General features: G+C 44.7%; 3 protein-coding genes across 5 annotated transcripts in view; all 3 read right to left on the bottom strand.

Moving 5' to 3' along the window:
* Nucleotides 1-9,439, bottom strand: part of actn3b (actinin alpha 3b) — a 29,442-nt gene extending 20,003 nt beyond the window's left edge. The window contains exon 1 of the mRNA XM_061030818.1: nt 9,050-9,439. Coding sequence (XP_060886801.1) covers nt 9,050-9,190 — 141 coding nt within the window. The 5' untranslated portion in view covers nt 9,191-9,439. The remainder of the gene's footprint in view (nt 1-9,049) is intronic.
* A 4,927-nt stretch (nt 9,440-14,366) lies between these two features.
* On the bottom strand, nt 14,367-21,537 carry rbm14b (RNA binding motif protein 14b). 3 transcript variants are annotated; one of them, XM_061031789.1, is made up of 4 exons: nt 21,464-21,537; nt 19,325-19,680; nt 17,926-18,982; nt 14,367-17,667 (listed from the first exon to the last, which is right to left on the bottom strand). In XM_061031789.1, exons 2-4 carry the CDS (start codon nt 19,671-19,673, stop codon nt 17,355-17,357), a joined length of 1,719 nt encoding a protein of 572 aa, XP_060887772.1. In that variant the 5' UTR covers nt 19,674-19,680; nt 21,464-21,537; the 3' UTR covers nt 14,367-17,354. The 3 variants fall into 3 exon arrangements, with proteins under 3 accessions (XP_060887772.1, XP_060887771.1, XP_060887773.1); XM_061031788.1 differs by lacking the exon at nt 21,464-21,537 and adding an exon at nt 20,301-20,686; XM_061031790.1 differs by lacking the exon at nt 21,464-21,537 and adding an exon at nt 20,301-20,685 and having other exon boundaries at nt 17,926-18,961.
* A 113-nt stretch (nt 21,538-21,650) lies between these two features.
* LOC132958514 (copper chaperone for superoxide dismutase-like) overlaps nt 21,651-27,407 on the bottom strand; it is a 6,251-nt gene continuing 494 nt past the window's right edge. The window contains exons 2-8 of the mRNA XM_061031418.1: nt 27,395-27,407; nt 26,553-26,690; nt 25,540-25,714; nt 25,326-25,386; nt 25,076-25,153; nt 24,896-24,999; nt 21,651-24,250 (exon numbers count right to left, since the gene is read on the bottom strand). The exon at nt 27,395-27,407 is cut by the window's right edge and continues 60 nt beyond it. Of these exons, the coding sequence (XP_060887401.1) occupies nt 24,091-24,250; nt 24,896-24,999; nt 25,076-25,153; nt 25,326-25,386; nt 25,540-25,714; nt 26,553-26,690; nt 27,395-27,407 (729 nt within the window). The 3' untranslated portion in view covers nt 21,651-24,090. The remainder of the gene's footprint in view (nt 24,251-24,895; nt 25,000-25,075; nt 25,154-25,325; nt 25,387-25,539; nt 25,715-26,552; nt 26,691-27,394) is intronic.

Genomic DNA, 27,407 nt, shown 5'->3' with positions numbered 1-27,407 from the left:
TTGAAACAATATCTGATTCAGCAAAATTGATGACAATGGAACACTGTTGGAAAATGTAATTGGTGCGTAAACTAGGGACAATGTTTTTTCTCAGTGTTGGACGGAAAGGTATGAGGGATCACCCTAAATATTCTAATGTGTCAAAGGGATGGACCCCCCTCAGATTTTTGATTAAAAAAGCATGTCAATTAAAGAAATAAAAAAAGCAAACCCTGTCCAGTCAATACTCTTTAGAAGGAAAAATGCTCTAATAAAATAACAGACTTCATGAAAAGGGATTCATTTTCAGGATGTTGAACTGTGAATAATTCAATCCGCCACATCAATTTATCATCCTTTCTTTCCTTCTCATCTCTATGAAGGATTAATGGGCTAATATCCCAGAGAACCCGCTGACAACAGGGCCACTGCAGCCCTCCAGAGCAAGGCCAGAGTCCAAACCCCCATGGATTTATGTCAGTGTTTAGGGGATAAAAGGCCTAGGACACCTCTTATAGTTGAAGTGAGTGTATGTGTGTATCAAGCTAGTGCCAAATACCAGTGAGATAAACTGCGGGCTCGTGGGATTTCAGTCGGTGAGGGGGAAACAGGTGGAGCAGGTGATCAAAGACAGCAGTCCGCCACCCCCCAAACACAGTGAGAACAGCGCTAATGTTTCACAGATTTAACAGCGAGTTTTGTTCAAACAGAACATAATACTAAGGCCTCGTTCTCACGTCATCTGCAGCATCTGAAGGCAGCCTATTTCCTTCGCAGCACGCGAGCCAACCGCCACCGACGCCAAGGAGGCGTCACCGAGAAACAAAAACGATCTGCACTGCGCCTGACAGTCCTGCACCACATCATCTCCGGCACCCAGGTACTTTGTTTTCTGTCCACAGCTGTACAACAACAGGGGAATGAATGGCTAACCTGGTTCAGTCAGTCACTTGTTTCGACACCGCCACCTGTCTGCGTTGTCATATTAATTGCTTCGGAAACACTGCGACCTGTTCTGCTCCGTTGCGCTGCCTTACACTCTGTTCCTCTACCACATGGCTCCAGATTGCTGTGCTTCCAGAATGATGAGGCCCGCCACAAATACCTGCCAGAAGCCCTTAACAATGAGCTCCTCCAGCAGTGTCAGAGTGTGTGTGTGTGTGTGTGTGTGTGTGTGTGTGCATACACAGGTGTTCTACACAGGGACCGCAACTGCTGATGGGAATTGAACAGCAGGACTACAGAGTTAGCTATTCCAAAACATGTAAATATAAATGGTGAAAAGACAACAAATGAACAGGACAGTGAAGGCTTTGACAACAATTACTCGTGTTTCTATCGCAATGGATGCAATGGCAATAATTTTTTTTCATTAGATGTCATTTATATCCACAAAGACTGCTTGGGGATCCTGATTGAGGAGCAGATGATTTAAGGGACTTAGTTGCTAGAAATGCTGTTTTTCAAGTTATGTCTTGCAATAGAAGTTACAGATATGCAAGCCGCAAAGATTAGCTTTGAGCTAAATGATTTAGCATGCTATCACACTTACACAGATAATGGTACCATGCTGATGATAAGCAGCTAGCATGCTTACCAAGATCACCATCTTAGCTTAATGAATAAGCATGATACATATTTTAAATGGCATTAACACCAAATGATTCAAAAAGTTAGCCGAGTCATTTTTCATGCAGCTGTGACTTTAAGCGGTCAAAGGGGTTTGATGTAATAGCCCTGATTTCTGCTTGCACCGCACACACACACACACACAATCACACACTCAGCATCCTCGTCTTTCATTGTTCAGCCTAACACTGCCGTTCCCCTCTTTTCTTGTTGCATGAGTCAACAGAAGAATTGACTGACTGCATGATCGATGACGGAGAATAAAGGTGAGCGAACAGGTTCATGGCTGGCATCGACAGCATGCAGAGCCCTTTGTCGTTTAATGAGCTCTGGGCCGAGGAGACTGACGCGCGAGACATAAATTGGCGTAAGTGGTTGCGGGGGATTTATGGGAGTGCGGCTGGCAGAGACGGAGAACGGTCAGAGGGGAGGAGGAGGAGGAGGAGGGTTGTGTCTAATTTCAGAAGGCAAGTTCTTTCCCTGAAATAAGAGGCAAAAACCGTACGCGCAGATCTCGAGTCAGCTAATTCCTTTTTAACAGAAGCTTTGATCATGATGGACTGTGTGAAGCATACGTAATGACCGTCAGCAAGTGATTAGCAGCCCGGCTACATTTCCCAGCATTCAAAGAGCCAAAAAAGCAAGTCGCTGCGTCGACCTTGGGAGTCGACTTCTGTGTCCATTAGAGAAGCACAAAAAGGTTATTTAAAGATCGAGTCAGATGATCCTAACAACTCTGATTTCATCTTCTCATTTGAACATTGTGAAACCGAACAGACTCCAGATTGAACAAGTGACGACGGCCGTTTGCTTCGTCATTCAGGAAGTCCTAGTCTGTAGCTGCTAGCATGGAGCCGTTCACACTTAGTGCAGGTTTGAGGCAACGGATACTAAACATCTCTCAGCCCGACTACATCAATGAGCTGTGTCATTTATTGATGGTACAAAATTCAGCCAACAGCAAAGTGAAATACTTAAAGGCATAAATATGAAGTCAAATATCTCGCTAGCAATGATCTGGCAGAGTAGTTTGCATTTACAGCTTTTTAAAAGCCATTATAAAAATACAAAGTGATATCGCTAAAGGTGCACTGACAGATCGGTGGGTGGCTGGCTGGTCTGCTCTGTCCTGGCCGGTCCTCACAAATATAGCAGATTTTGCGGCGATCCCAGACTCACACGAGGTGTTCAATGCCGTGCACACAGCGATGGATGTCCACAAACACAACAAGCTAACAACAGTGTTGACGTGAGGTGCTGGTGTTGGTTAATGGAGGCACACATAAATGATAAAACCTCCGTGTTTGAGTGTGTTATTAAAAAGTGTCTTTAATGTGAGAACTATCACTTTGCGTTGATTTATATTGAGAAATAACGGATATAAACAAAAAGAAATTGCAACTGGTGCACCTCTAGATCTCTCTGATGACCTCAGTCCTAATTTAAGACACCCATCATCTCAGCAGCCTTCCAACTGACGACTGTAACTTCTGCTTCCACCTGCCTATAAATATCAATCGCATGCAGCGAGCCTTCGCTCCCGACATTATGAGCTTAGCTTCACGAAGTCAGGTTCAGTTTTTGTCATGCACGACAGGAAAGTGACATTAAATGCAGCATATGAGTCTGACGCCTTCGGGACCTGATGTGACATTTTGCAGGTTTTGTTCGTCAACTGAGGTCTCAGACTAGCTCGTAGCTCCCTCATAAACACAAGTATGCGTTTTCAACACCTGTGTCAACTATGAATGGATGTGGGAAAAGCTTAAACTGACATTGTTGCAGAGTCTTAATGCAGTTTCGTCTTTCCAAACACAAAACTGCCCTCATAACTCCACTCGCACTAACGCCACTGTCCACCTTGCAATTTTTCTCTCCCGCTTATCCGGCCTTTTATTCTATTTGCAGACCCACGAGATTGCTCTGATCACATCAAGATGGCCGCTCTCACAGCCTCATCAATCATCGTTTGGTACTTTCACCCTGCAGATTCTGACACCGCTCTGTATCATGTGTCTGCGCTCGCCGCGACAGCCCTCCCCGCGAGGACTTTTCTTGCCTTTCAAACTGTGTCCCAAATCCTCATAATAACTCCCCCACAAAGACAACAGGAAACACACTTTCTAAGCTATTAAAGTACGGTGTGTGAAGAGTATGTCACACATATGCACAGCTCTCGCACATATACACACACACTTCTCAGACCTTCCTACGGCCTCCCAGGGCTCCTGCGCAGGCACTAAAGCAGTTTATAGAAGCCTCCCTACATGGACACAGCTTCTGGAATAGCAACTGCTATTTGATCTGACTGCAAGCTCTCTCACCTCTCCACTTACGTTAACCCTCGTACACCTCTCTACACACACTGCACCATCAGACACAGAGCACTGAACCAATTAATGCAACTACATTGACTCAATTCACCTGAAACTAACTTCAAGGATTGTTTTGTAGGACAGTGAATAATGCAAGATGTCGCTTCAAGATGTCATTAATGATGTCTTTATTCAATAATATCTTATTAAGGAGAACAATGAGTTTTATAAAACTCTTATATGGCCTGCACAGTGGTGTGCACACCAGGCTTTTTGTCTCAGTGGTCAGGGGACTTTAGTACAAAGGAAATTTGTCTCCACAAATTGGTACAATTTACTTTGTGTCCCTTCAGCCCGATGATCCCTCTAAGTCCCGTCTTTTTTAGTTTCCAAATGTTAAGCATACTAAATGTTGAAATTTAAAAATCACACCCGGTGTTTTAACATGGTGTTAACATTTTAAATCCTCAAACTTATCACCATGTGCTTCACTGGTCTGGTGATTGCAAATATGCTGAGAGGTCCAGAGATCAGTTCTACTGGGTAACTGTTACTACACTGCGGATCACATGACCCTTGACAGATTGACTCATGGGAAGAAATCTAAGATCCCCCCCCTCTCTCTCACTCCAAGGTGCATCTAGGGATCGGGTACTATACAGGTCTAATATGCTGAATTACTAATCAGTTTTTGCAATTTCCCTAACTAATGGTTCAAATTGAGACCGAGGGGAGTAAAAGAAGTCACTAGGCCGTCAGCTACCTTCAGTAGAAATGTACTGCCTTCATCCCCAAAAAAAGAAGACACCTACAACTTGGATGAATCCATCCCAAGTCTGTTGTTATGCAACAGTGTGTTCTCACTCGGAAAAGTCATCAAAGTTGGATTTCACAATGTAACTTAAAGCTTCATTCGTTACTCAAATTCAGAGATTAGTTGAGAGCATCAGAAACTACAGTTAAGATTTGTGAGCCTCAAAAAGTATTATTCTGTTTTCTCTTGTTAAGGCAGCTTCTTTCCCGAGCATGACCTTTACAAAAACAAAACTCCACGAGTCACATTTTCATATTGCATAGATTCAGATAAGAAAAAGATATTTCGAAAAAAAGCTGGCTTCAACGCAATCACCGCCGAAACCCCCGGTATTCTCATGAAAGCTGTGTAGACGATGAGATCAATGACCTCTTCTGGCTGCTTAACTGCAGTGTGATTTGTTAGAGTGCAAAATGCAATTAGACAAGAATAGATGTGATTATGCAGCGCCCTCAGATCTCTGCTCACCCACTGGGACGCTTTACATTAGGTTGAGTGGATAAATATCATATGACTGAATATATCTTTATTAACGCTCGCAATCATCACTCTTTTTGACACTTTATCCATTTTACAACCTGCGGAATGGAATTAAGAAAAACGGAGGAAAATTTTGATAACTTAAATAAATATTTAGTAAAAAAAAAAAGCTATTAGACAATCAGGAAAAATAAGGATTACAGTAATTCTTGGCATTAATTGTGATTGATGGCCTAGAGTGAAAATAAAATCACATATTCTACTGTTGAATGCATGAGTCACATTTGTTGGACTTATAATTTCATTAACATCATACTCAGTCATGTGAGGAAGCTACTTCACTGTTTTTGTCATACGACTGAACAGAACGCAACAAATATTCAAGAACTGTAAGTGTATTTGTAGAAAATGAGAACTTCGACTTTACTAAACTTGGTTTTGTTGCTAATAATGATAACATCACTCATTTGATCTTCCTTCCTAACACCCCCTTTAAAGCCAAGTTTCAAACCAACAATGAACAAAACAACCCAGTGACTATTTTTACACTTCCTTTGACAAATATTTCAACTTAAGAGAATACCTCCTGGCTTTGAGCGCTAATAGGTGAGCTGAGCCAATAGAGATGCTTATAACCCTGTGTAATGGGTATTTATAGGTTATTGCTAGCATGAGCTCTGCTAGTCATACACATAGTCACTTAACAGCTGAACTCTTAAACTATGTGAAACAGAAGACGGCCAGTCAAATCGTTGGAAGATTTTCTTGTATATTTCTAAACACAAACAGAAAAAGAGATCCAAACAACAAATGGTTTAAAGGTATTGAAGTGATTATTTCACTTTGCACCAGCATACATCTTTAGACTATAACATCCTCTTTTAAGTAATAGAAATGTTTACAGCATAAAGAGATCAGGCAGAGTGCAGAGATCATCTTTTAACAATTGATCTCCCTTATAAACATGATGTAAAGCCTCTCTGTGCTGTCAGTCTGTGAGGGAGGCAGACGTCAATAGGCTTTGATAGTTCATGGAAACAGAAACTAACTGGCCTGTTTGTCTCACTTCTGAATTAGCCCGTCCCGTTTCTAGGATTACTGCTGCTTTGATTGAAAGAAAATCTCACAGACAAGACGCAGCCAACTCTCATCAATCCTTTTGTACAGTATTTCTTTCACTGTGACACCTTTTGCTAGATCCAATATCTAACCCTGCCAACGTCTATCACATAAAACCTATCCATGAATCTTTTAGCTTGAAATTTGCCAGCGCTGCATCATGATAAATATAAGCCAATGTCAAGCCGTACAGTTAGGACACGCACTATTTTTAATGTCCAGTATAATATTCCACCTCACAGTGTGTTGACAAACATTTTACTTGTCAGTCAAGTGTTGAGCGGCTTTTTCCACTGAAATCTCAAGGATAGAATAGAGGACAGCTGGGGTGAGGATTTCCTTTCATATTCATTTCATTGCAAAATGATGCACCGGCTATATTTATTAACTGATATCAGCTCCTTAAGCTAGATTTTACATGCCAAGAAGAGCAAAGGGGTATGATGACCTGCTCCCCCGGGAGGTTGAGAGGTGAAGACTAAAAGGTTTGCTTGGCTGTGGGAGGTTTTTCAAGGTCCATATATCATGTTACAATGAGAAGAATGGCATGTAGAGAAGTAAAATGGATAAAATAAAGAAAGAAAACATGACAAAGTGTGCCATGATGGTGAAAATGGAAGTGTTTAACCTTTTCTGAGGAAATGACAGAAGTAGGAGAAGAAGGCAGAGAGGGAGGGAGGGAGGCAAGTTGGAGCCGAGCAAGTTTAAAGTATTTATAGTTTGATGTTTATTTGTAGGTCTGTGAAACCAACCCGGGCTGTATATCTACCAGGCTTGCCATCTTCCTCTCTCTCCATTACCATCTGTTGAGGTCTCTCAGCCTGTCACTGCGCTCTGACTCTCAAGACGGTGGTACATTTGAACCAACAGAACAGTTCTGCAATTTAAATGCAAAGACTAATGTCTAATAAAGTCTCAAGAATATTCTGCTTTAACTATAGGTGCTGCTACACCTACACCACATTAGTGGAGATTATTGTATATCAGATAAAAGTGAATGGGTTAGCCCAATGGGAAAGTTGTCTTGAAGCGTCAGGACAAAAAATAGAATACAGAAAAGATCAAATTATATAAATAATTATAGGTGTACAGTACTTGTGCATTTGCAGGATATCAACTTACAAAATTAGATATAATAATATCACTTGTAGTTGACCAAATGGGATATTGACATTTTTGATGAGAGTAAAATACGATGTTAAAATATTTTTAGACCATACTTTTAAATCTAAAAAGCCAAAATGAGCTTTATTTTGATTCCTAACTCGCATATTGATGTTAAATAAAAACTAAAATAAACATTTTGGTGTTTAAATCATAGAGCCAGGACCAGTTATTTAAATAAACATTACTGAGAGCAGAAGAGGCTGGAAGAACATCAAACAATAATAACAATAATAATAATAATAATAATAACAATGATAATAATAATAATAATAATAATATTGGCACTAAGTAGGCATGGAAAAAAAATATCACAAATGGCTCATAGTAATTCTGACATTTAATCTGTGTTAATTTTAAGAAACAATTAAAATGTTCATGTTTGTATAATTTTATGGTACAAGATTAGCAGCCATTTGTGTTTGATTGACCTAACAGCTGCAATGTCTAGGGTACTTTATTTATACATTTACAGGATTAGCCTATACGTTTTTTTGTGTGCCAGCATTACACAGGCGATTTGAAATGTCTATAATGTATTATTTGAAAATTAGAACAATATGTAATTATCTACCTGGCAGCTATTTGCAGCTTTGGATTCACGCTAGTTGCGAACTGCACCAACTTCTTTGAAAAACGGTCATCCAACATGGCGTGGCCGTCACGTAGCAACGGTAGCAACCATAGCAACCGGTAAAACGCTAAACTAAGCCAACCGCGAATAAAATAATAACTTTACAAAAAAAAAAACTGACTCAACGTGGGTGTAGGACAATTTGTGTATCTAGGACAATTTAAACTAATGACAAACGTAAAACAACCTTTCAGGCTGTTGATGACGTCACTTCCCCCCCCAGTTAACTTCAGCAAGGCCAGCTGGTAACCAAGGCAACGGCTGAACCCCTCCCCTTAATCTCGCTAAATACGTTTCAAAAAGAACGAGAAAAAAATAAGATAATATTTTGTAATTACGATTTAAAGCCATTCAATTTAAATAATGTATCTGCAAGTTGAAGAAAAAAATGTGTATAATTAATAAGGATAATACTAAGACATGTCCTATTAATCTATTTGCAAAAAAAAAAAAGAAAAAAGTTGTTTAATTGACAAACTCTGCTTCACGTCAACGCCCTTATAACTTTGTGTGATTTGATTGGTTTAAGGGTTTAATTCTGAATTAAAATGTAGTCGAAAGCCTGAGGAGGGTGGTATTATATTTAGATGGTCTACGCAAGGCAATCGGGGGTAACTGAAAGACAACACTGAGAAAGTTCCACGGCCTAAAATATCTGCTCACACAGCTACCAGCAGGACTGAAGTGCCAGGTGCAAGGACCGATAAGGCGCATATGCCCAGATTCATGTTTGGCTGTTTAAGACTTTACACAGTTGGAGAAGAGGACAGTGATTCTGAAGCCGTAAAAACAGTTCGTGTAAAATTGCACAAAAAGACATTTCATTGATAGCGTGAGTGCCTTTCTGCGCGTAATTACGCACGGCGGCAAAAGCGTGCCCCCGGGCTGCTCAGAGCCTCCTGACCCAAACCTTACCTTCCTCTGCTGCTTCTCCCAGGCAGGATCCAGCAGCAGGTCCCTGTCCCAGTCATCCTCTTGGGTCATGTAGTGGTGCTGTTCTTCATGTTGGATCGTGTAGGAGTTGGTGTATGTCATTTGGGTTTCGACAGCTGTCATCGTGCCGCCTCTGTTAGGACTCTCACGTCCCCCTCAGCTTATAGTAAGAAAAATAAATCAGCAATTGAAACGACGACGACGCCGTGAGGGCAAGAACCTCCTTGAGACAGGGGTCTCGCGTGCAGGGGGAGAGATAGAAAGGGGCTGCAGAGACCAGACTCCACTGGTGCGAGGTTCCTGTGCGGAGGTGGTGCTCCCACTACCAGAAAACCCTGTTGGCCCGGTGCTCCTTTCCTGGTCAAAAGTGTCACACGTGACCGCACCCCAATAAGTATGGGAACCGACAGCTTGGGTATCAGGTTCTGACCCTAAAAAGGTGTAAAAGGCGGGGTAGCGTCCCGCAGGGCAGGGTTAACCGGCCTGTGAATGGGTGAGAGAGATGTCAATTACGCCCCCTCGCATCAGAGAGGTTTTTATGGCTTGTGCCATGCACCTGTTGCTGTTAGTGAATCTCAGTGGCAAACCCAGTCCTCAGTGGATTCATGTCCCCTCTACAAGAAAACATGGACTAAGGACTGAATCTTATTATCTTAAAGTAAAGATTTCAGAGTTTTGGTTTGTTTACAGCTCCACTCCAGGCAAAGTAGATCTAATCCTGTCAAAGTCCTGTTATGAATGACGTCACCTCAAACTATCTTACTGCTAAAACAATGCTGCAGGTTCATAGTCTAACTGTTTATTTTTACACTTTACACTACAGGCTATCGTCTGTCAGAATTTTAACATTTGAATTATATTCTTCATAGTTTTTCGCTTTATGAAAATGGGAATAAAATGAACGAGACAGAGGCACTTCTCTTATGTGCAAAAAAAATGTATTTATTCATGATTTGCATGCAGACTGGAAAAAATGCATTGCAATATAAGAAATACATATTTAAAGGCATATATATGCATACATAACTGTACAGTATATAAGGTGTGTTAAATATCAGGATTTGTCATTCACAGTTACATGTTGATGGAAAGATTTCATCGAACATTCATCAACTTAATTCCACAAAACACCTCATCCCACTTTGACTTTGTGCTGGAACAGATTTCCTTGAAAGGCAGATCGCTATCCTCTTGAGGTGACACATCATGATGTCACCTCCTGATGATGATATCTTTGGAAACTAGAATGAGTTCTATTGTAATTAATCAGGCATTTAAATGTAATTACACTAGGCTTGGTCCATTAACCTACTTGAAGAAGCTTAGCTACTGTGCAACTGTGTGTGGTTATCATTAGGTACAATACTGTGCTACTACTGAGCTGAGGGAATTGGAAGGGTTGATCACTGTAAACATTATATAACTGTGTGTGTTTCAACCTAGCATTCATAGGGATTGGACAAAATCACATAATAAAGCTTGCAATCTAATGCAACCAATACTCTGCCACATGCTGCATCCAGCTATTTTATCTATACTTACTCTTCACAATTTAAAAAAGGTAGCTTCGTGATAAATTCTGGGTTATCATTGTAAACTCCATTTCACCATATTCACACAACAGAAAATTTACTTCATGCCCAGGATGGGAAGTTCAAATGTGTTTTTAATTCATCAGGGGTGTGATTGGCATATAGGATGAAACGCGCGCACACACCACAGAGGTACTAACATGTAGAATGACTTCTGAAATGTTTAAATGGATGAAATAGTACGCCTTCAAGTTAGGTTTATTTAAAACGTGTTCTGTTCAACATCAGCCTGTTGGTCAATGTCATTAAATTCTTGCTGTTAAATAGTTGGCACCACACGTTAACAGGGGGGGTCTGGAGGTCTCCCCTAGAATTTGAACACCTGACATGTCTTTTCATGCATTCTGATGAATTTTAACGTACCAATTTGTGCATTTTCTTCCCTGTTACTCAATTCTGATCGTGTCTTGTATCCACTTGTGTGTCTTTTACATCCTCTGAATACTTTTACAAACACGTGGACTTAGAAACTTCTGCACTATTTAGAATTTCAAAATGGTGTAGTTTAATACATGACGCCTATGTATAGTTCATATGCAGTTTTGTATGACTACTTGATTCACTTAAGTTTGGTTTCAAGATTTGCAAGACTAGCAAATAAATCTGGAGGAATCACAGCTGATTCACACTGCTGAGTTCCAGGTTTAAAAAGTGTTGAAATGTAGTGAAAACCGACAGATTATCATTTCATTCCTGCCTGATTCATTAGCAACTTAAGGAACAATGGACGGTGAAAATCTGGAAGGGTATGAGGCAAGTGACGACAACAAATGTTGCATCACTGTTTGGTAAGATCATGACTGGAAAGGCATTCACTTCCTTGCTTGTTAACTTTTACCTTTACATATGAATACCTAACAAGACAACAGGTAGTGATAACATCCAGTGATTCCTTCATAATTCCTTAGACGTTAGCAGCAAAGTCACAATGGCTGACATCAGCATTCAGCCAAATCTCAGCTAATACTTATCGTATCATTTAACACTATCGAGCAGTATTGTTAGCTGGGAAGTGCTCGAATGCTAATTTTGTTTTCTAACCGTTGGCAAAGGTTTCTTACGGCGTTCAACCTTGACTTTCCTGCCAGATTTCCACTATCCATCGATTTGCAACCTCCAACACTTCCCTAAGGATAATAACAGCATTTGAGCGCCTCGCCTTGAGCACAAAGTCAGAGGCTGTGTGAACATGGTGACTTCTAGTCTTCATATATTGTGTACGACCCCTGTAGATGACGTAATGGCTGAAATATGACTCTACAGCTATTGTCTCTGTAACAAAAGAAAGTTTGAGTCGAGTTGTTACGCAGCCTGCCCTACGTTATATCACGTCTGTGCTAAAGAGCTAGAAAAGTCATGGTCACGTGTGTTACTAAATCTCATCTTGCAAACTCAAAAAACAAACAAAAAAAAAAGGCAATAATGGTCTCTTGGTTGTGGTCAAAAACGACTGCGTAGTCAACTGATACCTGCTGCAGGAGAACAGATGGACCCTGTTGGATCCCATCACAACACAATGCAAGAGAAGTCTGGGTTACTGTTTCTCAACCGTCCAAACCACAGAAGGCAAGGTGGGGGGGGGGGGGGGGGGGGAGTAGGTGAGGAAGTGGAAAAAGGGGAAGAGGCTGCAGCGAGCTTCGGCTGTCAGAATAGTGTGATTGTGATTCCAGAGCAAGGGGGGTGGGGGGGGGGGGGGGTTTAGAGATGCATGGCTGCTTTCACCCCAGCACAGAAAGCCCAGGCTCCCAAGCAATCGAAGAAGCCTTAAGTGAGGACTTTGGGGGGGGGGGGGGGAGGATGGGGGTAGGCTGGAGGAGAGAAATTGGGGGCACATTGAACTGATGATGGAGGCCAGGGAGGGAGTTTGCAATTCGATATACCATTCTAGAGCTGCATTATCTGGGGGGGGGGGGGGGGGGGGGAATTGCCTCGGGGTTTCCTTCCTTTTATCTTTGGAATATCAATCCAGCAGTTCTTCATTTAAGTGGACTAAGATCACATGTATCCAAGGTATTACTGCGGGGAGTCAAAGCTCCATTGTCAGGACACAGCTTTGTACAAAAGGATCTTCCACTACAAACTCACCTTGTAACCAACTCATCTACTCTTTCACTCGTCTTCCCTTCCCTTTGCTTGTGAGGGTCAGAAGGCACTGCGCTCTCTGTCTTGACTCCATCTCGCAGCTGTCAGACAACTCGTTTTTCAGGAGATAAAAAACCAGAAGCCCCCTGAACATGGGATTGTGTTGTTGTGCGCTAGGGGGGGGTTAAGCTCTGTATCTGAGCACATTGACAAATTGAACAAGGTAAGAAACACATACACGTCACTCAGAGCACATATCCAGCCAGCTGATCCCTGTTTTCAGAGAGCTAGAGCTTGCCGTACCAGAAAAGTCCTATAGGAACCCTGAGATTGATGAAGATCTACAGGTCAGACTGGCCTCATACCTCGGCCTATCTTATAGGACGTTTCTGATTGGCACACAAGCCGCGAGGGACCCCCAAAAGGTGAGAAAAGTGTTTGAGGCTGATTTATGACTTAGGATGGAGGACATTATTTTTTTTTGTTTGTTTGAATACCTTCAACAGCCATGCAGAACAAAACCCAGCATTCAAGAGTTCTAGCAAAGCGACTCATCCAACAGGGGAAGTCTTTCTGTGTCAAGTTACTGAGTCCGGTTTTACACTGTCCATTTGCACGCCCCAGAGGCCTCTACGGTAACAAAAAAAGGAGGGAGCGGAGGTTTGGGTGGGGGGGTGTGGTGGGTGGGAGGTGGTTCTGGGTAGTTGAGTCCGAGCCAGAGCCACAAAACCCAGATCCAAGGTGGCAACGGCGGTGGCGGCGGGAGAAAGCGCTGGGTGTGGTGTGAACGGCGGAGAGTAGAGGCGCATGGGGACAGTAGAATGGGGGGGGGGGGGGGGGGTGGGGGTAAGGTTGAGGTGAGGAAGGAAGGAAGGGAAGGGAGATTAGGGGGAGGGGGTGGGGGGGCGGCGAATACGGCGGTGGAAAAGGTGTTGACTAGCGGGCAAGGGGAGAGGAAGGGGTTGGTCCGCATGTGCCAAGCTTTAACCAATCAATGAAATACCCAAAAAATACTTCTGACATCACATGCTCTCTTTCTTTCAAACACACACACACACACACACACACACACACACACACACTCACACACACACACTTCCTTTTATTCACTTGCTCACGACACCAGCAGGACAGAAAGGACACAGTCAGTCACCTCGGATGCTGATGCGAGACAGGACTCAAGTCTTGTGGAAAGGAGTCCTGACAGCACTCCACCCTCCCCATCCCGCCCCCCCCCCCCCCCCCACCCCCCTACGGATGGCACTGCCATTGCAGCAGAGGAGTTACGGATTGTGGAAAGAAAGGGGAGGTGGTGATGGCGGAGGAGAGGAGAGGAGGGGGTGGGAGGTGTTTTGTCAAGGCACAGTCAAAGGAGGGTGCGGCAGGGGAGGGTAGGAGGGTAGGAGGGGGGGGGGGGGGGGGGGAGGAGAGGTCAGTGCTTTTGTTTTTTTTTTTTGTTGTTTTTGTCATTTACCTTGGTGGTGAAGAGAAAGAGAACAAGTTCCGGGGTCTGTGGAGGCGTTGCGCTAAAAGTCCTTCTCCATGGCTCACACCGCCACGCTCACGCACGGCTGCACACACTGGCCATTCCAAGGTGGCACGGTGACCTAATTCAGTTGAGATAGTTAGTTCAGAGCTGGACTGTCGCGGGGACTGTTTTTTTTTTTTTTTTTGAGCGGCAAAGTAACAAAGATTATCACACATGCAAGGTTTTTTTTTTTTTTTTTGAGAGTAGAGTGGACACAGACACACGGAGAGAGGGGAGAATTTGGTGCAGCAGGGGGGAGAGAGACCAGACCAGACCAGACCAAGACGCACACCCATCAAACCCCGCCCCGCCCCACCGCCCCCCCCCAGGAACAGGACTGGCTCCACAGATCAAAATGCACCCAGGCCATTCTATCTGTGTGCCTCTCCCCAGCTCTCAACGTTTGTTTCACAGTGTGGAGAACATCCAGTATGCTCTAACATGAAATTTAAAAAGACCTTTTCTGAAAAGTTGCCAGAATTAAAAAATACTGATTTGGTCAAAGTGCATACCTCTTCCGTAAATTTCGGGGTTTGCACCTTAAGTTTGAGAGGCTGGAGAGAGATAGGAGCACCAACCCACACTTACCCTGACCAAAGAGAGCAAAGCTGGGCCAGCATCTACACCTGTGTCCCCCCTGGCTCCCCAGTCAAAAGGGTCTGGTGGTCGATTTTACACAAGAGAAACAAGAGAAACATAAACAAGAAGGGGGAAAAAAACCCTTGCTTTCTTTTGCCACACTAGTCAGCCAAACATTCTTTATTATAATAATGATTATAGAATACATATTCTCAATAAAAAGCATGCTGATTTTTTTTTTTACGTTTCTTTTTTTTTTTTGTCTTTTTACTAAAAAAAAAAAAAGGCTAAATTAAAATACTCGTCTAAAAAATACGGTCTCAAACATGGCAAACAAGACATTTTCGCAAACCACAGAATTCTACAAAGGATGCAACTGGCATGTGTCTGTATATATACAACACAGAAAGATTACACTGTGAGATGCAAAAAGTCACTTAACCACTAAAAAAAACCACACAGGGGAGAGGGGGCGGGGGGGGGGGGGGGGGGGGAACAGCGAGGCAGTAAGGTGATGACTGTGTGCGCATCAGACTGCTGTCAAAAAGTAGTGGCAGAAAAATCCAAGTGTTTTTGTTTTAAAAATGATTGTAGGAGCGAGTGGGTGGCGTTCAAGTCCGCAGGTACCTGTACCCAGCGAGCAAACCCCGCCTACTTTATCCAATAACTGGATTAAAACGACACTTGTACATTTTTTGCGTTAACAGTCCGAAGCGAGTCTGGTTTTTATTTGGGGGAAAAAAAGTAGGAAAGTTGGGGACAAGACTGGAAGACACAGCGCCATCCCTCACTTCATTGGTGCTATCACTGTCGTTTTCCTGCTTCAAACCAGCGGCTGATTTTTACGAACACCCCCCCCCCCCCCCCCCCCCCCTCGAGGCGGCTCAAGTTTGTGGCTTTTTTTTTTGTTTCAAAAACACTATGATATGAAAAAAAGATCTAAAAAGTGTGCAAGTCCACGAGAAAGCTTTTACTGCTTGTAGCCCTCTGGATGCTGAGCTCCATTGAGCCACCATAACCCCCCACCCACCCACGCCCCCCCCTCCCGCCCGTTTGAAATTATGAAAAAGTCAAAAGCACTTTAAAAAAAGAGGAGACCGCTCCACTTAATGCACTTCACTCAAAGCTTATAGGCACATAGTTCAAGCTCGTCACATATCATGATTCCCTAGGACTCAGTGTAAAGATCATTTGTAAACAGCTCAGTCAGTAGTCACACGAGGGTTTCTTTTTTTTTTTTTTAAATATAACTCTTTACACCCCAGGGTCGACTGGTAAAACATGAAGACTACATTAAAAAACAAACAAAAACAAATACGTTTAAAACAAGGCCTCTGAACACGTAGGAGGACTTACTACAGAATATCTACAAAAAAGTCTGAGTCTGCCCCCCCCTCCCCCCCCCCCCCCCCTTTTAACGGTCCACCTTGTACCTTCACAAGGTATGAAATGGAGTAGACTCTACACTGAAATTAACTGTCAAGAGGTAGGCAGCTGTAGTGAGGAAAGAGAGATGAAGCAGTGTCTTCCAGTGTGTTTGAAGTTAAAAGTACAAGGGGAGGGGGGGGAGATGGGATTCAAAGAGAGATCCAAAAAATACAATACAGTACGTATCATGTGTGCTTTAAGTTGTTTTTTTTTCTCTCTCTCTCTCTCTCTCTCTCTCTCTCGCTCGCTCAGCAAGGCGCAGTCTAAGCTGTTGCGTTTTTGTGCGCTGCAAGGTCAAAAAGCCCGCACATACAGTATCTCTCTTTTACACTTCACACATCCACGTCACACGCTCCAAGACAAACACCCCCCCCCTCTCCAAAAAAAAAAAAAAAACAGTCCTTGGTTCTGTTTAAGACAAAGCAATGCAGCCAGTACACAATATGTGTGTTAAAACTCCCCCCCCCCCCCCACCCACCCCCCTCCATCTGATTACATTACAATTTGAAAAGTATTCAACATAAGGCAAAAAAGGTTTGAAATTAGCTGCCCTTTACTGATCCTCTAGGCCCAAAAGAAGATGGCTATAATAGGTTTAAAAAAAAAGAAAAAGAAAACAGTGTCTTTGATTGTAGATTTGGCCGTAGAAAAATCATAACTGGGTTGCGGGGAATAAAAGGCATATGAAACGACTGACTGGGTCGGTCTAATACTGGCACAAGTGTGAGACTGGCACGATTAAAAAAAAAACAAAAAAAAAAAAAAACAACTGAGATGCACAAAGAATGCCCTTTCAACAGATGAGAAACTCCCTTTCATGGCTGCACTGTGCGTGTGAAAAAACAGGACCAAGGTGAGCTGATCAAGTTCCTCAAAAAGGCAGGTTAATAAACTGAGAAGCCCACCCCACACACACTCACACACACTCACACACACACACACACACATATAGCTGCTGTAAGGTGATCAAGTTTGGGGGGGTGGAAGAGGAGATGTGGGGGGGGTGGTTTTGGGGGTTCAGGTCAGAGAGGAAGAGGTGGGGTGGGGTGGGGTGGGGGGGCAGAAAAGTTGTGTGCAACTATCGGAAGGGGGGCTCAGGCGTGTGAAGGGAGAGTTCGGGGCGGCGGAGGATGGCCTCCTTGCGCGTGGGCGGCGGCAACGGCGGCTCATACACCCTGGGCGCAGCCATGGCGGCGGCCATTGCCGCAGCGGTGGGGACCACTGGCCTGAGGGCGTCCAGCGTGGCCACCTGCTGGGCGGACATCGTGGGGACGGCGGGGACGGCCGACATCCCCGGCATGCCGGCGATGGCCGTCACCGCGCCGGGCGGTGGGTAGGCGTACTGGAACTGGGGATACTGCTGCAGCTGCTGGTAGTACTCTGCGTAGTACCTGAGAGAAGGGGAGGAAGGGGATTACAAGGGGGACGGGAGAGGAACGTTAAAGTAGGAGGAAGGACTTGAACTTTGCTACACGGTGGGGGGGGGGGGGGGGGAGAGGGGGGGGGAGGGGATAAGAGCGATGAAGCGCACTGGAAGCACGGGGGGGAAAAAGGGGGGTGCTCGTAAATGCAAAGCTAAACTTCCTCATGGAAATGAATAAGCAGCCGAGCAGGTGATTGGTCGAGAGAATCAGAGATCACTTCCTTACCTCGCCATGGGGTCCTCCGCCGCCTCGGCTGCCTCTTCCGCCGCCCGACCGGCTGGAGTGGGGAGCAGGGGTCGCCGCGGCTTGGCTCTCTGGTACATGAACGGCTTCATCACGGGGTCCGGCAGCAGAGGCACCGACCTCCGCAGGGGGCTGCGGTCCCTCTCGCCGGACTTGGCCGCCGCGGCCGCCGCCGCCGCCTGCTGCTCGGCGACCACCTGCTGGCCCTGGGCAAAGTAATGCGCCTGCCTGGCCGCCTCGAAGATGGCCGTGGTGGGGTCCGCCGCTCCCATGGCGCTTATGTGAGCGTAGGCCGGCGTCGCGGCGCCGTAAAGCGCCGGCGACACCGTGTAGGCCGGGTTGACCGCGGCCGCTGCTGTTTGCATATCTAATCCGGGGGCAGCGGTCAGGTAGACCTGGTTGCCCATCGTTTGGGTGTAAACCGGGGTGGAGTAGGCGGCAGCCGCAGCGGCCGCAGCAGCCGCGGCCGCATTATTCGCGGAAATCTGGCCGTAGATATTAGGAGTCATCTGGCCGTACATTTGGGTGGCGCCCGATGTGAGAGCCGCCTGATTGGCCACCGATCCGTAAAGCTGATTGGCAACGTTGGCGCCGTACACCTGGCTGGCAAGGGCGCCGTAGACGGCCGGATTGACGGGGTTTCCATCGGTGCGCGTGCCCGTGGTGATCCCGGTGAGAGCAGCGTACGTGGGGTCAAAGGTGGAGGTGTTGTAGACCGAGTTGTGCACGCTCTGCTGGACCTGGAGGGGCAGGCCCGCGGCCGCCGCCGCCGCCGCCGCGAGCACCGCCGCCTGACTCTGATACTGCTCGAGGGACGGCTTCCCCACGGGGCACTCTCCGGCGTAGTGGCCCTGCTTCCCGCAGTTGACGCAGGGGATTTTCCCCGTCGGCGCCTGCTTGCTGGGCTGGACCTTGGACAGCTCGACCGAGAGGGGCCGTCCCTTAAAGGAGGTGCCGTGCAGGGCCTCGATGGCCTGGAGCGCGTCTTCCTTGTTTTCCATGTGGACAAAGGCATAGCCTGCAGAAGAGGAATGCCTGGCTGTCATTGAGCGCAGGGACAACAGTTAGGATCACAGTGGCATTGCCACAGGAACTTACTTATTACTTCTACGAGAAAGACGATTTCTGCCAAATGGAGATTGCCTTGTCCACATTTACGACAAGCAAAGTTGGATTTTTGGTGTTTTTGTAACAATTTGACCATCACATGCAGTTAAATTATCTCCGTTACAAAGGGGGGGGATAATGTTAGTTACAGATAAAGTGATCCCTGATTTTATTCTGCTAGTTTCATATTTCTAAGAGTGTTCTGCACGACTCAAAAGAGAGGCGGCGGGGAGCATCTAAGAAACAGTTTTTCCACGGGGGGTTCTTTGCTCACCTTTCACTTTGTCACACTCAAGAACCTTCCCGAACGTCTGGAACAGCTGCTGCAGGTCCTCAGTGGTGCACATCCCACTCAGGTTACCTACAAACACCTTGGTGGAGTGCAGCGGCCTGCCCCTCGACTCCTCCACCACCAGGTTCCGGCCCCGGAACTCCCGCCCGTTGAGCTCGCGGATGGCTCGCTCGGCCGCGCCCTCGCCCTGCAGGTGGACGAAGGCGAACTGGCGCAGCACGCTGCAGCTGACCACCTGGCCGTAGGGCTCGAAGATGGCCGACAGCTCCTCCTGGGTGGTGTCCAGCGCCAGGTTGCCCACGAAGAGCTTCACGGTGTTGCTCTTGTCCATGGCGGCGCTGCGGGGAGGAGGAGGAGGAGGAGGAGACGGGGGTGAGCGTCGCTGTGCTTCAGAGAGATAAGCGAGGGTCACAGATATCACACAACCACCAAGCAGACATGAAGCCACACCTTCGGCCCTATCGCGGTCGCACGAGGAGGAAGTACAACGCTAGTGCAACGGACTGAACACAGGGGCGGACTGACTGCAGCGCTGAGGGACACAGCTGACCCAGCGATTTAGTTTCTTCCTCGGGGCTTGACAACATCTGGGAGGGGAGGGGAGGGGGGGGGTGGCTTCAGACTTTTCAAAAAACACACACAAGACAGGAAGTGCTTGATTTGCCATCCAGAGATAATAATAAAAATAAGATATCAGAGGCAAGGGAATAAGATAGACAAAACAAAGCTGTCCCTGAAATTTAAAAAGGAGCTACTGTGATTCAGAGGGAAGTTTAATAAAGATCTGAGTGCGTGTGTGTGACTGAGCCACATTAACAGTCAAATATCACAATTTAAAAAAAACACACACAGCATATTCCGCGACTGGATGTCTGAATGTCTTTCAACCTGAAGCCGAAGAATCAGAAGAAGTCTTAAGGAGATCTTTTTTTTTTTTTAAAAGGGATGTTATTCTCACCGGGGTCGAGGCTGTGATCAGTTCATGAGTCACACTCAGAAGTACAGAAGAGGAGACAGCTACAGAGGCGGCGGCGGGGGGGGGGGGGGAGGGAGCCTTTTAAAACCTCTATACTTTGCTGGGAACACTGGGTATTAATTAACAGATGTGGTGATAAGACCTTTGAGTCCTTTTGTTGTCTGGGCTAAAAACCTTGTAGACCTACAGGTGAAAATGAGCTTCTCTAACTGGTTGGCCAACACCTTTCCTCCCCCCCCCCCCATACTGAACAACATGTACGGAGGGGCTGTAAATCAAAGGGCGAAGAGGAACATGACACCAGGCATTTCTATTTTTTGGTTTCGCCTCGAGCCAGCTGCTTGCTTACTGATCCACACCTTTTCCCCCCTTCCTGCTGTTCCTGCTGCTTATAGAGAAGAGCGTTAAAAAAAAGAGATGCAGGTTTCTCTGCAGTACACATGTCCACATTTCATATGGCTGCTGCATGAACAGTGGGTTCATTTAAAGGCATATCCAGGAGGAGGAAGCTGCTTTTTTTTTCTGATGACGCAGCACCGGGGGCTGAGTCAACACATTTTCACTGCTCGGGTCATTTTTTTTTTTTTTTAAAGGCGGACAAATAAAAAAAAATATAATAATCTCGATTTTTAAAGTTGTGTGTAGACAAAGTCAGGCAAGCTTTAACACACCACACACACATCCCGAGATCGCTGTGAAAAAAAAATAAATAGTGAATGGACAGAATGGATGCTTGTTGGTTTCGGTCTCTGGTAATGGATTCAGATCACAAGGCGAACACACACACACACACACACACACAAACACACACACAGAGCGTGGATTAACAAAATAAAAGCACTCATTCAACATCCGCGTTGATTATAAACACGCCGTCAACAGAAGGGGGGACAACAACTGGATCTCGATACAGTGTAACAGCAAAGACAATCACATTTCTCCGCGCAGGAATGGACACAGTGTTAACACACCCGAGTGGGCTGCCGTACGACAACACGGTGTCCTCAGTCTTTTTGTCGCAGCAACATGCGGGGTCGCAAAAAACACACACTCAATAAGACGAAGCCGGTTTATTTAATTACCTCGGATGACAAGAAATGTGCAGGAAAAAACAGAGATTAAATAAAAAGGATCTACCATCTTACCTAGGCGGTGCTGTGTTTCAAAATGGTAGCGCCTGCTTCCGTTTGCATGACGGGCATACTGAGGCTGCAGAGGGGAGGGGGGGAGGAGGGGGAGGAGGGGGGGGGGGGGGGGAGAGAGAGGAGGGCTGCTGTGGCTGCTGCTGGAGGATGCTGAATCCTCACAAAAAAGACACACACAAAGCCAGTGTCAGAGCCTGTTTACTGTTTAATTGATTAAAGACCAGTGGAAGTGTTCGAGGCTATACCTCAAAAGGTGCAGAGTTCTGCCCCAAAGAGACAGAAAAACACTTAGAGAGATGATTATGTGTTGTGGGAAAAAAAAAACAAAAAAAAAACACATTTGCTTTTATATCACAGAGGACAGATCTATAGCAGAATTAATGCTTGTATAGGTTTTGTACATTCAGTCAGATTTATACATTTAAAAGAAGAAAAGGACAGATCATCGGAAAGAAAAAAAAAATCCATTATGTTGCAACACTGGACAATCATGGTTCCAGCTTTGAGTACATTAAATCATGTTTGGATTAAGAAATAAAAATACATATTCAAATGTATTACTTTGGGCGACAGGCAAGATAAGGGATTTTACAGAATTTAAGGACTTAATAATGATGAAAAGAATGAATGAATCTACGTCTGAAAGAGCAATAACATCAACCATCTGTAGTCACAGCTCTTAAATCATCATCGATTTAATACTTTTTAGACAAAGAAAAAACATCTTTGAATGCGATTTAACCCACTGAGGGAAATGAGGACTGGTTTTTGCTTCTTTTTTTTAAAATATTGTGTAGATTAAAAAACTGATAAGAAAACATTTCCACATCTGAAAATCATTAAATAAGCAAACGTCAGCTGCAGCTCTCCATCTAAGTTGAGTTCACATCTTTTATTTTAGCAACTTAAGGAGGTAAGCTGGTCCACTGTTGTTGTTTTTTCTTCAGTTATTTGTCCCTACTAAAGCATTACCCAACATTCATTGAGTGAGCACGTCAGCTTCCATTCATACTTTCTGGATTTGACAGAAAAAAAAAATGGACGTGGCAAAGTGTCTCTATTTCTAGCAATAAAAGAAAAATGTAAGTGAAAATAAAACAATCCTTGCTTGCAGCTTCACACCTAAAGTTGCCTTCACAGCTGCTTTAAATCGTTTTCCTTTGGATTTCACTCAGAGAAATTCAGGATTTTGTCCAAACTAAATAAGAACTAAAACGAAGAATCCTGACAGTCGCAGACATGCATTAAAGTTGTGTTCACAACCTTGCAAACACAAATGCAAAAGGAGGTGTCCAGAACAATTCGGGGGGGGGGGGGGGGGGAATTCAATAAGCATGTTGGGGCGTGACTGGGAACAAGACAGACGCTCAATTAGTGCAATAAATCAATGTGAATCCTGCTGCACACACACACACACACACACACACACACACACACTGTCCCCCATATCGACAAAAATACACATTAACAGAAATCAACAAGTGCTTGTAGGGGAGTTCTTCATACTCTGCTCTAAAGTTGGCCGCAGCCACCATGAAGGAAGTGAACACTCAGAGTCCATGTTGGATAAAAACAGCTGAGCATACATTACTTAAAGACACCCCCCCCCCCCCCCCACCCCCCCCCACCCCACCTCTCCTTCATGTCTCTTACTCGAGTCACTCACACCACCTCATGGATTGTCAATGAAAACACCAGTGGAGGAAGTTTTTTTTTTTTTTTTTTTCAGTCGTAATGAAACTCACAGCGCTCGCTAAACATCAAACCTTTTGGTCAAGTAAACATACACAAGAGCAACTTTAAATATATGACACTATGGGGGACTCGTGGCTGCACACTGGAACTGGAATTTTCCACGAGTAAACTGCAATTAATGCCAGCTGGAAAGGTTGAAGCTTTGAGTTTTTATCCTTTATGTTGTCTGTGTTTTTAGACATTTCTGTCCCCAATTCAATCACAAAACTAATGTTGAAGAAGATTGAAGATAAGACCTACCACAGCTGAAAAGCTACCAGCCTTTAGGACAATATGATTAATAAACATTACATTGTTTATTCTGTGTTTGTTCATTTTCCTCTCTAAACACAACATGTACGTTTGAGGTTAACTTCTTCCTGACTCACTGGAAGGAATCTCTGAGTTTCTACTGTGATCATGGGAGCAGAGTGTGAGCTGTGTTACCTTTCTTTACTACTACTTTTTTTTTTTTTTAAAAGAGGCTCGCATAATTGATTAGACACTTTGAGAGCAAATTGAAGTGCATTTATCGCAGCCGCCGCGGCCAAAAACGGATCCCCTCAAATGTTACAAGCTCATCGTATTAGAAAGCAATGAGGCAGCTGTGTCAGAGGCGACTGAAATACAAAATATATAACCGTCTGAACAGACAGCTGGCTAATCGGAGGGGACTTCTTTAAAAGTCTCTGGCTGTTTTAATCTCTTTTAGTGCTTTCAAAAATCCTCAGACGACATGATGCGGTTCCTGCAACAGGATTTGATTTGACCACAAAGAATATTTAAAAGAAGATAAGGCCATTCTGTCTTTGGCGGGGAGAGTTTCTCAGTGCTCCTCTGTATTTCTCTTCAAAGGCTCCACAGGTGTACGCTCGGCGTTTTGCGCCGTAGGCTCAGAGGTTGGCCGCGGGCGTCTCCGCATTGTTCTTGCTCCGACCCTTCCCGGCAATCGGCCGGTCTCTCTCCTCCCACAGCGTGACGCCGTCGCAGGCGCAGATCTGTTTGGGGTTTTGGAAGAGAGCTGCTGATCGGGCGATGATCCCACAGGCCAGTCTGTAGAGACAAGACGACAGTCGACTCAAAACATCTGTCTTCTAAATGAACAATGAAAAAAAAAAACCTATTCACACATGCACAAAACTCCTGGAAATCCCCCAAATTTTTAAAGTGAGCTGCATGTGTGGACGAAAACATCTGGATTTTTCACACCGACTTTATTCAGAATATTTCCTGCCAGCACTCCAATAGAATTTCAGCAAGAGGTCGAGTTGAGCCGGTGTGTGAACAAGGCAGGTAACATTCAGGAAATCCGAGTGGGTGAGGGTGACGACGTTCATATTGTGAGACCGGTGTGTGACCGAGGGGATCTTTGAGCACATAATGAAACTTCTTTGTTACGTTTTCTTGCACTCTTTCGAGGATACTGTGAATATGTCGAATAATATTGTCCGACTCTGCATCATGGCCTTCCCCAATGAGACGACCCGCCCACCCCCCAGTCCAACAGAGAAACTTCACACTATAAGGGACATGTGGAATTTCAGGGAAAGGCTGTCCTGAAAATCTTCAGAACTGCATGTGTGAAAAAACAAATTAAAAACTGACCAGAGCTGCATCCCCACATCTTAAGATTCCTGCCTTAGCTACTGGTGCAGAAGTTACTCACATACTGAGTCTCATCACTTCCTTTTGACCCACCTTTCCCCGGAGTTTCCAGTCCGTCTGGAGAGAGAGTGACCGCCTCGACCCAGGTCGTCCTCCCCGGCATCTACAACCAGCGATCGGCCAATCACGTCCCACACCTGCAGGAGCGAGCACCAAGGTGTCAATAACGAGGGTTTCAACATGTTACATGTATGATTTGAGTTCAGCATTAACCTTCAGCTGACTGTCCTCTAGTCTGAAGGAGGCTCTGCCATCTGGGCCAGCAACAATGTTTCCCAGATCGCCTACATGCTACACACACAAGAAAACAAACACAACAGTGAATAAATGACAACAAAACACACACACACACAATTATAATTGAATATGTAGTTCCAGCTCCTATGGGACACATTTGGCAAACTGACCGATTGAGTTTTTTTTTTTTTTTTTACAGATTTTTCAAGAAAGGATAAGAATGTACCCTGTCAGAGTCCTCTGGGCCACCGTGTTGTTTTCCAAAGGGGTTATAGTGCTCGCCACAGCTGCAGAATGACAACCAAAATATCAAACTCAAGTACAATATGATGTGACAGCAGCTTAACAGAGGGTGTTAAAAGAAAAGAAAACTTGAAATTGCAAAATAACTTCCAGAACTAGCTGCATTCACCACCTCGTCGTTGTTTGGCGTTTCCTACCTGAGGCAGTCCTGCGTGAGGTCTCCCAGTGCGTGGACATGAAGGCCGTGGGGTCCGGGCTCCAACCCGTCGATCGTCCCGTCGATCAAACAGCGCTCCTCGGACAGCTGCAGGAAACGCACGACGCCCACGGCGCTCCCCGCGCCGGCCAGCATGGCCACCGCTGACCCCAGGTCTGTTGTTAAAGCACAAACACAGAGACGCTGAACTATTCCATACGCGCTCGTCGCTGTGCACTCATCCTGACATCCAGACGTTGAAGTTCATGTTTGAAGAAGGAATGCATTACAAATGGATCTCCTGTGATCTGTGATTCTCAGCTCACATTGGATTTCATCTGAGACTGTGAAGAGTATTTTAAAGTAGAAGCTTAAAATCCTTGTGTGACACGTTACACAGTGGAGAATCGTCCATGACCGGCTGTGTTTGAGAGGTTTTCTCTGCTACACTGTATGAAAATGTTGTCACAGATTCTTTTGAGATATGTTTTCTGTAGACTTTTGAAACCCATCTATCACATCACTGCATTTTACTTATCATGTTACTTCAGCATCTTTTTGCACTGTTTCATATTTAGTCATGTAAATATTACTTTTCTTATGATGTTTATTGTTGATATTTAATGTTGTACCTGTACATAAGAGAGCACAGTTCACCAAAGTTAAATTCCTTGTGTGTGTGTGTGTGTGTGTAAGCATACCTGGCCAATAAATCGGATTCTGATCCATCCACTAACAGCAACATTAGCCAACTACAGTACGCCCATACGCGTTGGTGTATTTGAATGTTTCTAGCCCAATGGATTAAAGGCCTTTTATATTTTTCATGGATTACTTATACCATGACATCTACTTTGTATTTTACACATGAAGTTCTACAATAACTAGAACATATTGATAATAAACACATGTATAATGTTTGATTATAAAAACACTATTGGTGCTGCTGAGGTTTGATTACACAGCGCTCCTCCTCCTCCTCCTCCTCTCCTCTCCTCTCCTCGGGTGTCTCACCTCGCACTGATCCTCCGATACCTTTCAGCACGGCTCTGCGCCCCGTGCCCTCGATCAGAGCCTGAACCTCGGCGCTGGTCAGAGCCGTTTCCACCAACACCTCCTCCTTACCCACATCGATGTTGACCGACCGCACTCCTGTCGATGACGACAATCACATCATATGTAAACACACAGACAAGCTGCTTCCATAATCTCACAACCAAAAGTTACCAGAGGAAAGGGAAACAGTATATAATAACATTTGTACAACAAGTTGTTTCTAACTATTCTGTTTAACTTATTCTTTGAAAATGTGTTTTAAAGTCCTCGCTACAAACTGAAGCAGACAAAATATTAAAGTCATTTTTTTAATCCTACATTCTTCTTTTCTTCTTCTTTACTTTGGGAAACATTACTCTGTAAAAGTGCAGCTGTAGTGTAAGCTTGTGTTAGTGTTTCCACATGTGATCATGTTCAATTTGACCTTCTTTTAAGTCTCTTCGCTACACTAGTTTAGTATTTTAGGTAATTAATATGAAATGACAGACACGTACAAGCTTTCTCATGTCACCTGTTGTGTATTTATTGAAATGTAAAGCACTTTGCGTGTCACTTTTAATGCCACATAAAACGTGTTGCCTTTGCTGTACTCGGGAAAATTGAGAAAGTCTGCTCAGGCATGCATGAAGACAAGCCAGACAAACTCATGACAGACATGTGACCAAGTTAAAAGCAAGAAATTCAACCATTTAAACGAGCTGTAACAGATGACAGCAGGAGTACTAGTCGGTGTTTAATGAAGTGTTTCATAAAATGTGTTTACTTCACAGTCCTGGTAAACCTTTTGGGTGTTCACCTACCTGGTCTACCCTC

Source organism: Labrus mixtus, chromosome 23 (assembly GCF_963584025.1).
Source record: "Labrus mixtus chromosome 23, fLabMix1.1, whole genome shotgun sequence".
Taxonomy (NCBI): domain Eukaryota; kingdom Metazoa; phylum Chordata; class Actinopteri; order Labriformes; family Labridae; genus Labrus; species Labrus mixtus.
Note: the sequence above shows the minus strand (reverse complement) of the source record. Positions and strands in the feature narration are given on the sequence as shown.

Coding starts and splice junctions, on each gene's coding strand:
- rbm14b (XM_061031789.1), bottom strand. CDS start 19,673: ATGGACAAGAGCAACACCGTGAAGCTCTTCGTGGGCAACCTGGCGCTG. Junction 18,983..19,324: donor TGAGTGTGACAAAGTGAAAG/GTGAGCAAAGAA, acceptor GCTCAATGACAG/CCAGGCATTCCTCTTCTGCA. Junction 17,668..17,925: donor GCGGAGGACCCCATGGCGAG/GTAAGGAAGTGA, acceptor CCCTTCTCTCAG/GTACTACGCAGAGTACTACC.